Source organism: Eulemur rufifrons, chromosome 11 (genome assembly GCF_041146395.1).
Source record: "Eulemur rufifrons isolate Redbay chromosome 11, OSU_ERuf_1, whole genome shotgun sequence".
NCBI lineage: Eukaryota > Metazoa > Chordata > Mammalia > Primates > Lemuridae > Eulemur > Eulemur rufifrons.
Genome location: NC_090993.1, coordinates 7,337,028 through 7,351,262, shown reverse-complemented (window position 1 = coordinate 7,351,262; position 14,235 = coordinate 7,337,028). Strand labels below are relative to the sequence as shown.

General features: G+C 44.8%; 1 protein-coding gene across 5 annotated transcripts in view; it reads right to left on the bottom strand.

Annotated features, from left to right (window-relative positions):
- The window catches only part of DISC1 (DISC1 scaffold protein), a 207,996-nt gene that overhangs the window by 164,126 nt on the left and 29,635 nt on the right, over nt 1–14,235 (bottom strand). For 4 of the 5 annotated variants that reach the window (XM_069484684.1, XM_069484685.1, XM_069484686.1 and 1 more), the window contains exon 3: nt 6,045–6,195. In XM_069484684.1, coding sequence (XP_069340785.1) covers nt 6,045–6,195 — 151 coding nt within the window. Of the gene's footprint in view, nt 1–6,044; nt 6,196–14,235 lie in introns of those variants that run through there. The other variant, XM_069484689.1, reaches the window with a different exon arrangement.

The window sequence follows — 14,235 nt, the reverse complement described above, 5'->3', positions numbered from 1 at the left end:
TAAAGCTGAAGGACACTGGCTTAAATGTCCTCCACATTCTAAATCTCAAATGAGGACGTGGCGGGCCCCACTCCAGGAGCTACACGAGCGGTACACTGCCACAACCAGCCACCGCTCTCAACACCCACCCAACCCCTGGCCGTGTAGGCAATGGGGTCTTCCTGAGAGATGTGTTTCCCTCCTCGTCTCCTGGGAGCAGCGAGGGAGTGAATCCCCTGACTCAAACCAAGAGGAAAAAGTCCAGCGGACTCACTCCTAAAGACTGGGGGTGCCCTGCAGGAAGGAAGACAGGCGTCTAATTCTCCAACACGGATATCTGTCTGGAGTTGGGTTCTCCTAACAGAAGAGCCGGAGACAAGGATCTTGAATGCAGGTTGATTTTTGGAGAAGTGATTCCCGAGAAACTGGAGTGAGGGAGTGAGAAGGAGGCAAAATCAAGAAGAGGTGCATTATTGAGGCAATCACTACATGGGCAAATGGGTCCCAATCCCACTAGGAACCTTCTAGGGGGAAAAAATGTGTGGAGCATGTCTCAGAACTGTCCCCCTAGAGGCTGAGGAGGCAGGGACATTCTTCAAGGGTTACCTTCAAGGGCACCATCCACCCCCCACCCTTATGTTTTAGACCCCTGCTGCAGAGAACCCTGATAAAGCTGCTGGGTGCCTGAGTGGGGCACCCCGTAAGCACTGTCCCCCGCTGTGCAGGACATCAGCGGGAAGCCAGGGGCCTGGGACACAAGCGTCCACAGTGTCTGCTGCAAAAGCTGCTTGAGCAACACACTTCTGACGCGTTGCTGCCCCCTCGAGCAGGGATGAGGGAATGGAAGCCACATGGTAGGGAGCAGAGGGTCTGTCATGGGGTGGCCTGAGTGCCCACCATTTTTGTGCCAAAGATACATGAGCGTCCCGTGAATCAAATGAACGTCACAAAAGTCATCCCCCCAACAATCACACCCATTAGGCCAGGAAACCCACACAGAGGAGGGCCAAACAATCTGGGTACCAATATCCACAATAGAGGAGCCCAATGAAGCCCTGAAGGTAGTTAAAACTCTCCCGGCTGCTGGCAGAACCTGAACAAATCTAGAGTGATCCAGGGTGCCACTCGACACACGTTCAGAGAATTAAACCATGCTTATTAAAAAGTTGAATGAAACGCTGATTTTTAAGAACAAAGTGACAATACAAATAATAAAAAGTCAAGTGCCTGATTGTACTCAAGTGTTTACATGTCCTTGAATCTTAGTCTAAACTAGACTTTCCTAATCTGGGATCCAAAGACGTGCTAAGGAGTGAGTGGATAATTCAGAAGATCTGTGAGTCTCCAGAAGCTGAGCCCCATGGTTTGTACACATGTGTGTACACGTGGTTTCGAGAAGGAAGAAGTCCATGGCTTGCATCAGCTTCTCCAAGAAATACTTGATCCCCAAAAGGTTAAGAGGCACTGATTCGTGTTATTCATTAGGATTGAAATCCTTCCGTGTTGCTACAACTATTTTTATCATTTGCAAATACTCTGTTTCCCCCTGGACTAAGAGAGAGGCTGAGACCATTTCTGTCCAGGCTGCGGGCGGGTGGGCGCCTGCGTGGCGCCACGTCCCCCTGGCGGCCACTGCGAAAACTGCAGCTCCTCACGCGGGGAGCCTGCAAGTCCTGTAATCCACCTGATGACAAATGCCACAGGCCAGGTGGGTAGTCGGCACGCTGAAAGATCATTTTTTAAAAATTATTAATAACTATGTAATTGTGTTAATGTGCATTAGAAAAATGTCAGAAAGAAGCTGACTTCGAATCATGATTTTCTGGTTATGGCAATAACGGGACAGGTAGATTTGGTAAAAAGAAAAGCCAGGATATTACATAAGTAGCTGAAGTTTGGAAAGTGGTGATCTAATTCAACCCCCTGGTTCTCTGATGAGGGAGAGAAGTGTGGCGAGATTAGGAGCTACATCAAGCTATGTACAGCTGGTTAGTGGACGAGACAGGACCAGAGAGGCTTCCTGACCCCCAGTCCAGGGTTCCGTCAAGATACGGCACGACTCCTTCTTGCTGGGAGTTTCACAGGCAAATCTGAAGAACCATTTCCTCCAGCGCAACTGCGCCAGCTAAAGTGATTGATCTCTCTCTCTCTCTCTTAATGGATATCCCCATATATGTTTGCGAACCTATATATAGATACACATACATATGTGCTACACTCACTCAATGAGTATTTAATACTTATCATGGGTCAGCCACTGTTCTAGTCTCTAGGAATAAAAAGACAAATATAATACAGTTTTGTCCTCAACGAGCTTTTCATCTGTCAGAGTAAACAGACACTCAAGGAAACAGATTTGTTAAAGACCTAAGACAGGTGCAGTAATTCCAGGTGCTCTATAATGCCAGAGGGAGGCAGCGTGGCTGATGGGCAGAGCTTTGTGAGGATGGTGGCTTCACTAAGTCTTGAAGAATGAGCAACGGTTGGCAACGGCAATGGGGCATGTGCAAGATCACAGAATCCAGAAACACTGAGGTGGCTTCTAATACATCAGCATGTGTGCGTTGTAGGTGCAGGTGCTGGTGACGGCCAATCACATTCGGGCGGCTGGAGAGCTGGGCGGGGGCTGGACCGTGAAGGCCTTGAACGTCATGCTAAGCAGCATGAATTTTACCCTAAAAGCAATGGGGACCACTGAGCATGACATGATCTTTGCATCTGTGGCAAAGTGGACGAGGACCAGTTGTTATTTTGAAAAAAATATTTTGTTAGAACAGACTGTTGTGTTTTGAAACAAAAGAATAAGAAAATAAAAGTTTTATCATACCCTCAAAAAAAAAAAAAAAAAAAAAGACGTGAATGGGACATAAACACACAGTATACAGGTAACTCCTGTGAGGAAAAGAGAGAGGATCATGGCTCATAAAGCTAGCCAACAGTTAATATTGGCTTGATAAATGTTTAATAAAGACCTATACTTTTATAGGGAGCATATAAAATAGCTATTTTGATAGGTTTCAAACAGTCAAATATAAGAAATGTCCTGGGGAATAACCTAATATAATTCAGAATACATGACACTGGTTTTATTTTAATCAAGTTCTATGAGAAACTCAGCTGAGACCGTAACAAAAGCATCGCTCTCCACCCAAATTGCACGAAGGGCTAAAGAGACAATAATGCAGAAGCCTTTGCCAGCCCAGACGTAAGAGAGGAGCACAGCGCAGCAACATTGTTAAAATGTCCGTACTGCCCACAGTGATTTACAGATTGAACACAATTTCCATCAAAATACCAATGCCATTTTTCACATAGCTATAAAAAAAAAAATCTTTATGTGGAACTGAAAATGCCCAAATATCCAAAGCAATCTTACACAAAAAGAACAAATCTCGTGGCATCACATTACCTGACTTCAAATTACACCACAAAATTATAGTAACCCAAACAGCATGGTACTGGGATAAAGTAGGGAGACATAGGCCAATGGAAAAGAATAGAGAAACCAGAAATAAAATCATATAGCTACAACCAACTGATTTTCAACAAAGCAGACAAAAAAAAAAAAAATAATACACCGGTGAAAGGATGCCCTATTCAATAAATGTTGCTGGGAAAATTGGATAGCCATATGCAGAAGAGTGAAACTGGATCTCTATTGCTCACCATATACAAAAATTAACTCAAAAAATAATAAATTAATAAATGACAAAAATTAACTCAACATGGATTAAAGACTTAAATGTAAGACATGAACCAGGCAGGGCTGGTGGCTCACAGCTATAATCCTAGCACTCTGGAAGGCCAAGGCAGGAGAATAACTTGGGGTCAGAAATTTGAGACCAGCCTGAGCAAGAGTGAGACCCCGTCTCCATCAAAAATAGAAAAAATTAGCAGGGCATGGTGGCACATGCCTGTAGTCCCAGCTACTCGGGAGGCTGAGGCAGGAGGATCGCTTAAGCCCAGGAGTTTGAGGTTGCAGTGAGCTATGATGATGCCACTGCACTCTGCCTGAAAAAAAAGACCTGAAACCATAAAAATTCTAGAAGAAAACGTAGGAATAACTCTTCTAGACATCAGCCTAGGTGAAGAATTTATGACTAAGCCCCAAATGGCAAATACCACAGCCCTGAAAATAAATAAATTGGGCTTAAATTAAAAAGTTTCTGCACAGCAAGGAAAATAATCAATAGAGTAAATATACAACCTACAGAATGGGAGAAAATATTTGCAAATTATACTTCTGACAAAGGACCAATAACCAGAATCTACAAAGAACCAAAAAAATCAGCACAAAAAAAAAAATAACCCCATTAAAAAGTGGGCAAAAGACATAACAAGAGGTTTTTCAAAATAAGACAGACAAAAGGACAAGAAACATGAAAAAATGCTTAACGTCACTAATCATCAGAGAAATGCAAATTAAAACCACAATGAGATAAGGGTAAGCTGGTAAGCTTACCCCTATCAAAATGGCCATTATTAAAAAAATCAAAAAGCAATAGATGTTGGCATGGATGCAGTGAAAAAGGAACGCTTATACACTGTTGGTAGGACTGCAAATTAGTACAACCTCTATGGAAAACAGCATGGAGATTCCTCAAAGAACTAAAAGTAGACCTACCGTTTGATCCAGCAATCCCACCACTGGGTATTCACCCAAAGGAAAAGAAGTCATTTTATCAAAAAGACACCTGCACCCGAATATTTGTTACAGCACAATTCACAACTGCAAAGATATAGAACCACCCTAAGTGCCTATTAATTCATGAGTTGATAAAGAAAATATGTCATATATATACCACGGAGTACTACTCAGCCATAAAAAGGAATGAAATAATGTCTTTGGCAGCAACTTGGATGGAACTGGAGAACATTATCCTAAGTGAAGTACCTCAGGAATGGAAAAACAAACACCACATGTTCTCCCTAATAAGTGGGAGCTAAATGGCGGGTATATGTGATCTCACAGTGGTGTAAAGGACATTGGAAACTAAGAACAGGGGAGGGTGGGAGTGGGGAGAGGGATAAAAATACACCTATCAGGTACAATGTACACTACTCTGGTGACAGGCACACTAAAGCCCTGGCTTCAGCATTATACAGTTCATCCATGTGACAAAAACACTTGTACCTCATTACTATTTTATTTTTTACTTTTTTATTTTTTTGAGACAGAGACTCACTTTGTTGCCCTGGCTAGAGTGCTGTGGTGTCAGCCTAGCTCACAGCAACCTCAAACTCCTGGGCTCAAGCGATCCTCCTGCCTCAGCCTCCTGAGTAGCTGGGACTACAGGCATGCACCACCATGCCTGGCTAATTTTTTCTATATATATTTTTAGCTGTCCATATAATTTCTTTCTATTTTTAGTAGAGATGGGGTCTCGCTCTTGCTCAGGCTGGTCTCGAACTCCTGAGCTCAAACGATCTACCTGCCTCGGCCTCCCAGAGTGCTGGGATTACAGGCGTGAGCCACCGCGCCTGGCCCTCATTACTATTTTAAAACAAAAAATATCCAAATAAATAAAATGTCTCTTGTTCATTCCAGTGTGCGGCCAGGACCTATAGCCACTGGATTAGAAATAGCAATTGCTCTCTATGCATTGCCAATCCCAGCAGAGCGCTGGGTGGTCCAAACAGCAAAAGTTGCTGAGGAGCTGGAGGTAGAGTCGGGAGGAGGCTGGGTTTTCATCTCTCTGTCAGAGGGGACCCGTCTGTGGATCTCACAGGCTTAACACAATCACAGGAGACAGAGCTGCCCTGGACAAGAGGAAAGGTACCCACCTTCCTAGAAGTGCGGCTTCCCAGGGGAAGCGAAACGCCCAGGCTGCAGCTGCATTTGCAGAGGGTCTCTCAGTCAAGCAGCAAGGGCTTCTGTCCAGGGAAGCACGAGCCACACATGGCTCCCTCACTCTGCAGGGTACCCCCAGCCCCGCCACCCAACCAAGCAATAAAGGGATCCTTCCCAGGAAAAGGCAGCCAAGTCCCTCCCAGCTCTTTGCTACACGGGAGCCGAGAGGGAGGAAGAGACACAAGGAAAAAGTGGCAGCAAGGACGATACTCACTGCTGAGCGGCCCGGTGGTGCAAGGCGGCCTGGGCCTGGGCCGCCAGGTGACCCAGGAAGCTGCTCAGAGACGGCTGCTTGGAAGGAAGCTGAAAGTGCAGGCTGCGTTTCTCTTGTTCCAGGTCTTCCAATCTTTGTTTTAGCGTCTCCGCTGGAAACCCAAGGCGATGAGAGAGAGGAAGAAAGAGCCATGAAACTCAAAATAGATAACCCAGTGTCTCCTAGCTCCAGTCCCGGTCAACCTTTTCCTTAATGACGTCACGTGAAGGTTGCCAGTTTCTAGGCCAGCACTTTCATCTCTCCGACCGTGCTTGTAAGAATCTTCTTTTTACCAACAACACGAGCCTCCCACTACCTTTTATTCCTCTGACTCTCGGAGATGATGGCTGATGTATTTATACAGTGGTCATAATCATGAGCCTCACACAGAGTGATACTTAATATTAATTATTTTTAAAACCATAATGATCATTTGGCAGAAACAACGTGCTAATTTTGATGGGAACTATAAAATTGGTTGAAGAAGAAGTCAGTGCCCAAGTGTTGATTTTAAGAAATTGCCCAGCAAGATAGAGCCAGACAGTTACCAAGGCCACAGAAGCAATGTTGAAATGCCATCATGCTGTGATGACCACATATCCACTTCTGTTAGACAGTAGGGTTGCTAGAATTGTTTAATAATCTTAGGTCTCCTAGGACAAGGTATAAATATAGAATCCCTATAAAATAATTTTTCTTTAAAAAAAAAATAAGCTGTAGAAATTGGAATCCCCTCCAATGAGAACTTATCTTCATCATCAAATACCTAGAGAATTGAAAAGTTTCCCAAACAGCAATTTTTAGAGAAATGCAAGGACTGGGTTTTAAAATACCATTCCTCAGAGCTTCCCTCCTGGGGGTCCTGGCCAGGCTGGTGCAGCCACGGAGACTTTGGTCCCTTCCACCCTGGGGCAGTGGGTGGCCCTAGGGCAGCCCGAGATCCCAGGCAGCCACCTCTGGCCATGAGCACTTACTACTCACTCCAGCGTGCAATGCAAACATTATCCTTGTCTATGCATGATGAGAAAATGTTTTAGAGGCATTACCCTAAATTACAAAAATTCCTTTATATGTTCCTCCAGCACAGCTCTACAGGCCATTTTCCAAGGAGGCCATTTCTGTAAGACTCAATTCTAAATTAAAACACTGTTTTCAGCAAGCATGCCATTTTGAACAAAATGTTTTACCATACACCGGTAGAGGTCAACACTAGTCACAGTTGGCCTCTTGACACGACTTTTCTCCTGGGCTGGCCCACCCCCAAGGCACATGCCAGGGTAGAGGAAAGGCAGGGACCAGGTGCCATGCGCAGCAAACCCGTGTCTCTGGGGCTGTCAAGCAAGAGCCTCTTCCACAAACCCGCCATATGCATTGGAACTGATAGCCAGAAACTAAGAGAGTTTACCAAGGATCCATTCTAAGGATGCCAGAAAGGGTCATCTGCCCAGGACCAAGTCCCAGGTAATTACCAGGGCTCTTAGTCTGTGCCACCTTCTTCAAAAGTGACCACTGGAGCCAGCTCAGACACCCCACTGACAATACGCAATGGAGTCTGGATTGATGGTATCTTCCAGGACAACACTGAAATGTGCCCATTCCTTAACGCCAAGCATTCAAACGTTACAGGACTCATTGCTTGATACTTTATTCCCTGCTCTATAAAATCAAACCTTTGTTGAAGAGCAATAAAATTCTGGAGTTACATGCTCTAAAATAACACCCTGCTAAGTGCTTACGTATGTAAAGATGCGTCAAGATCTATTACATAGGGCTTAGGAGAAAATTTGGGTTTGTGCCTCAATTCTGCCATTTCTAGCTGTCTGACCTTCAAGTGACTTAACCTTTCTAATCTTCAGTTACCTAATCTGCAAAAAATGGGGTTAATAACAGTATCTACGTCATAAGGTTTTCTGAGGATTAACTGAGATAATCTATGCAAAGCCTTTAGCATCATGCCTGGCACTTAGTAAGTGTCCAGAAGGATTGGCTATTATTAGCAGTACCATGAAGTACTGTCTTCAAATGTTCACAATAAATTAAAAAACCCAGCCCAGGCTCCCTCCACCATCACATCTCCATTTCCACTTGCCCTTCCGCCAAGCCCAAGTCACCGTCACTCCTGCCTAATCTCTCTTGCTCCCGCCATGCTTTCTTCACATCACCAACAGAGTGACTTTCCTAACACTCAGCTAGGCACAAACTTGTAAGTGAACAAACAAGCAAAGGAATGAAGAAACATCTGCTAGTGCCTGGCATCGCTCCAAGTGCTTTTGTATATGACACAGGTTGAGCATCCCTAACGCAAAATCCGAACTCCAAAATGCTCCAACATCTGAAGCTTTTGGAGCACTGACATGATCCCACAAGTGGAAAATTCCACACCTGACCTCATGTGATGGGCTGCAGTCAAAACTTTGTTTCATGCACGACAGTATTTAAACATATTGCCTAAAATTATCTTCAGGCCATGTGTATAAGGCATATAAGAAACATAAATGAGTTTCCTGTTTCGACTTGGGTCCCATCCCCACCATATTTCATTGTACGCTCCAAAATCCAAAAAAAAAATCTGAAATTCAAAACACTTCTGATCCCAAGCATTTCAGATAAGTGATACTCAACCTGTATTACAAAATGTTCTCAAAGTCCTGGAGGACTCCGTGTGACCTCCACAGACAAACATTTGTGCCTGGCACACAGGACCATGGGCAAGCTTGCCCAGCCTCTCTCCCATGCTTGCTAGCACTCTGCCCTGGGGCAGCAGACGACACATCATTGGAAAGAAAACGGAATCACAGCACCAAGGATCAGGGCACCTGGATTCAGGCACCAGCGTTGACACTAACTTCACATATCATATTTGACAAATCACTTACCCCATTTGAGTCTCAGAGCCTTATCTCCTAAATGGGAATAATACCCCCACGAGGTGTTTAACAAAATCATTATTATTATTAAACAATAAAGAGGTGCGTTGGAGACCTCATTTGGCTATATCAGTTTGGGATTCTGTAACAAAGTACACAGACTGGGCAGTTTAACCAACAAATGGTTATTGCTCACAGTTCTGGAGGCTGGAAGACGCCCCAGGGTGCCAGCATAGTCGGGTGCTGGTGGGAGCCCTCTCCCGGGTTGCAGACGGCTGGGAGGTTACCCTGAGAATAAGGACACAGATGGAGCAAGGAAGTATATGGCGATAAAGAGGGCCAGGTTTCTAAGTATTGAAGAATATACACATAATCATGGAAGGGGAGGCAGTGTAGACAGAACTTTGATGTGCTGTATTGGAGTGAGAAGCACTGGTTTGAACGAATGGTTTTGAATAGACGAACTCATAGGAAGATAAGGAAATAGTTCTAGGGGTATGTGTGTGTGTGTGTGTGTGTGCATTCACATATTTTCTCTCTCTGCCCACCAAGAAGGCTAGAAGCTACGACGTCTCAGCAGCAGTGAGCACACCAAGCACACGGCTGCTGGTTTCTAAACACCGTCCTCACAAAGGGAACCGGAGCTCCGGGGACAAACAGCTGGCACCAGGGCTGCAGCAGGGGTAGCGCAGAGGAGTCTGGTGCACCGTGTTTTACCAAAGTATTAAGCAGTGCTCAAAGGCTAATGGGGTCATGGCAGCAGAACACAGAGACACCTTGATGAAGCTCCCGTGGGCCACATCTGGGGTAATCTGAGAATGAAAATAAATCGCAGGAGCAAAGCACAGCATGGAAGGGAACAGGAAGCCGGGCGTCCGTGCCAGCAGAGAGCTGGCAGATCAGAGCGATGATGAAATGGGGCTTGGTGGGGAGCAGGGAGCCAGCACAACCTCAGAATGTCACGCCCACAATGTACTGATCGGTCACCAGGGAAAATGCTGATGCTGAGCTGGAGAGACCTGGAAGCCGCAGCATGACCAGGTGACGAAGGTCAACCTCGGCAGTGCTGGGAGGGGCCGGGAACGCGGGGCATGTCCAGGGGGTTCCCGTCAGCACCGCGTGACCCAAACCCACTCAGAAGGAACATCACATGGACCCAGGCTGGAGGTCGTCCAACAGAACGTAAGGTCTGCACTCCTGGAAACTTTCGAGGACATGGAAGACAGGGAAAGATGGAGTATTGAAGCATGGCCCCAAGTACGAGGAGGCTGCAGAGATATGACAACTGCATGCGACATGTGTCCCCGAACCAGGAAGGAGAAAGGGACGTCGCTGGGCCGCTGGTGGCAGGGGAATGGAGCGTGTGGGCTGACGAGAAGCATTGCCTGGATGTCGACCTTGCGACTTGGAGAGATGCAGGGTGGTGGCGTGGGAGCGCGTCTTTGTTTGGGGACATACACAGTGGGGTACTCGGGAGGTGACGGGCACCATGACTGCAGCTCACTCTCCAGTGGTCAGAAAAAGGCTGTGATGATGGGTATGTGTCCCAGCTGGGAGTCAGAATGAGCGGGACACGTGAGTTGTCTGTACCGTCCTTGTGACTTTTCTGTACATGCAAAGCGATTTCAAAATAAATTATTTCTAGCTATAAATAGATAACCCCAGCACTATGAATGCTGCATTTGTGACTCTATGCTCTAAGTCCCCTTATTTGTATGAATCCTGTGGTGCCTTTAGGAAAAAAAAAAGAAAAAAAAACCTCCTCTCCTATTCTCCCTATTTAACCCAGTAGTCAAGAAAACATAACTCATTTTCTCTGGTTTTCCTTTATTTTAAACTGATGCAGCCTTTCTGCAGACATTGTTAATGTGATTTCAGTCTGTAGTTCAAGGTTGAAGGCCACATCCTCGGTAGAGAATGTGCTGCACACAGCAGGTGGGAATAAATGTGGTCGAGCCCATCTGACTAACAGAGCAACAATAACATTAGAAACATTGGTTGCATTTTGTAGCATAGCTGAATAGTAAAAGCAAACAAACTCACAATTAACAAAGGAAGATATCACTAAGCAGTAACCAAAATGATACATGGAGGAATACGGTGTAACTGATAATGCATGTTCCACTTATGGATCTAACATGTTTTACTCATAGGACCTCAGCAATAGACACGCTCACCATCATCTTATTCTACTTTGGAGTGAGCAACTGTATTTATTTATGCTGCCGAAACGTATTTATTAATGTTTAATTGAGGGTCAGGACTCATCTGTTATTCCTTAGCGCATCAGTAAGAAGTGTCTGTTACTTGGGCAACAATAAGGAAACAATGAAAGAAAAGTGCTTTCTACTTCCATGAATAAATAAGTAAATGAGCATTTATAAGCAGCAAGAAATCTTCACACATAAAGACATCCTGCTAAATAGATTCAAGTCCTACTGCCTTGTTCTGTCTGCAGGAGGACAGAATATACAGTGTAAATCATATTCGTGGAGGCCGTGCAGCCGTTCTGCATCCGTAAAGAGGCCCTTTAACGCTAAGAAGCAATCGGTGTCTTCATAAGTCATTTTTCTTTAGTTTTTACATAATGGCCATGAGATGCAATTCAGTGAGAGCTGAATATTCTAATCCCACATTACCATACACATCATGAGCAGATGACCACTTTGCAAAGAATTCGACTGTAATAAAATGTATTTCAGACCAACCTGAGCACAACTGAGCCAGTCTTTGACATTTCAGAATATTGGCATCCGTTGGGTCATTTTCATAAAAATCAGCCACCATTGGAACACCGAAGGCTTCAAGCATAACAATCATTCTGAGCATCAACTACATGTCCGGTGCTATAGATACATTATTCTAGAGCTTTAGAACAACTTGCAGAGTAAGAATACAAATGTAGAAAGTGAAATTCAGAAAAGTTAAGTAATTTTCCCAAGGCTTCACAGTAAGTAGCAAAAGCAGAATCTGAACTTAATCTTTTCTGGTGCCAGCCTGGGGGCTTTTGCTATTGTGCTTCCCCAGAGCTCCCCCTGAAATAGCACCTACTCCCCTACATTTTCCCCGGTCACACAGGAGTCTCGTGTATCTGTTCATTATTCACAGTCCCTGGAGACTGGGGGATCCAGGCTGAGCCTTATTCAGCCGTGTCTTGCCAATATCAAGTTCAGTGTCAAACATCCAATGGGCAATAGGTAAATGCTGAAGAAATAAATTAATGAATGTTTCTGTTTGGATGAGGAGCATGGTAAACACAGAAAATAGCAGCTATTAATGTGTCAAGCACGTTGCTACATATCAATCCTTTTATCCAATTCCAGGGGCAGTGGTTAAGTAAATAATGGCATACCCACCCATGGAATGGTACGCAGCAAGTCAAAGAACAGTTAGGGAAACAGCAAAGAAATGTTTTAATATTATAAGATAAAAACAGGATACAAAATTATATGTACATATTATTTGTACTTTTTAATTATAAGTATGTTTTTTTAAAAAACCTAGGCAATCAGTCAGTATGATTATGAGTAACTTTATCTCAATTTCTCTACTTAAAAAATCAGCTGCAAAATCTTAAGCTGTTTCTTATTTACAAAATTATTGTATTATTAAAAGAACCTGCAGGTTACTTATGCTACTCTTTGATTTCTGCATGAAAATGGAGATTTGGTTTCCACAAATTCTTAATGCTAAACTGCTTAGGGTAAGCTTGGTTTCCATGGCGCATAGATCTTTTCAGTGAACACCAAAGAGGATTTCTAGAATGTTGTATTTTAAGCTTGCCAATGTGTGGAAGGAAGAATGAGAAATTTACTTTGTTGTGGTATAAAAAGAAAAGCAAACCTTTGGGAATGATACAAAAATTTCAAAGGGAAGCAATAGTTTAACTGTGATATTGGCCCCCTCAGCACCCAGTCTATTGCCTTATTCTTGATAAATATTCGTTAATTTGCTCTGACATATTTTCATATTTTAGTAGAATATGGGAGTTAAAGCATCTGTTCTTCCCCAGTGAGAATTTAACGTGCAAAATAGTTAAATTGTGAGTGAGCAAAATAGAAAAACTAAGGAGACTTCCAAGTATTTACCCCAGGTCTTTCGGGGAGGGGGGGGTGCGTGTGTGTGTGTGTGTGTGTGTGTGTGTGAGAGAGAGAGAGAGAGAGAGAAAGAGAGAGAGAGAGGTGAGTGTACATACCTGTTGTCAATAGGACTAATTTCTCCAGACCCTGAGCTTCTGAACAGAGGACTTCATTATGAGTCACTCCAAAATACTCACTGCCTCAACTCTTCAAGCAGATTCAAATAAAATGTTCTTTCGCCAACTGTCAATCATCCAAAGTCCTAGGGAAGTAGCTGACCAACTGAATTGTGGCAACTTTTCATTAAACCCTCAGGGTTTCAGAAAATAAATCTGTCTATGAAATATGTTTTCTGAGTGCCTGGATCACTTCTATACATGGTCCAAGTTCACAGTTCAAAACCAGGGCTCGAGGAACCTCCACAGACAATTGTCTGAAAAAGAGAAATTATTTTCTCCACTTCTTTTTAAGTACCATGGAACCTAGCACACAAACACTACAGCAATCAATACCAGAAGCCCCCTAACCATTACCACCATCACCACTACAAACATTCCAGCCATCGTCACCAACACCACTCCTACCATCACCGCCCCCACACCTACCATCACCACCATGCCTACACCATGACCACCACACCACTCCTACCATCACCACCACCACACCTACCACACCACCACTCCTACCACCACCACCACCACACCTACCACCACCACGACTACGCCATGACCACCACACCACTCCTACCATCACCACCACCACACCTACCACCACCACCACCACACCTACCACCACCACGACTACGCCATGACCACCACACCACTCCTACCATCACCACCACCACACCTACCATCACCAGCACCACACCTACCACCACCACCACCACACCTACCACCACCACCACCACACCTACCACCACCACCACCACACCTACCACCACCACCACCACACCTACCACCACCACCATGCCTACACCATGACCACCACATCACTCCTACCATCACCACCACCACACCTACCATCACCACCACCACACCTACCACCACCACCACCACACCTACCATCACCACCACCACACCTACCACCACCACCACCACACCTACCATCACCACCACCACACCTACCACCACCACCACCACACCTACCATCACCACCACCACACCTACCACCACCACCACCACACCTACCATCACCACCACCACACCT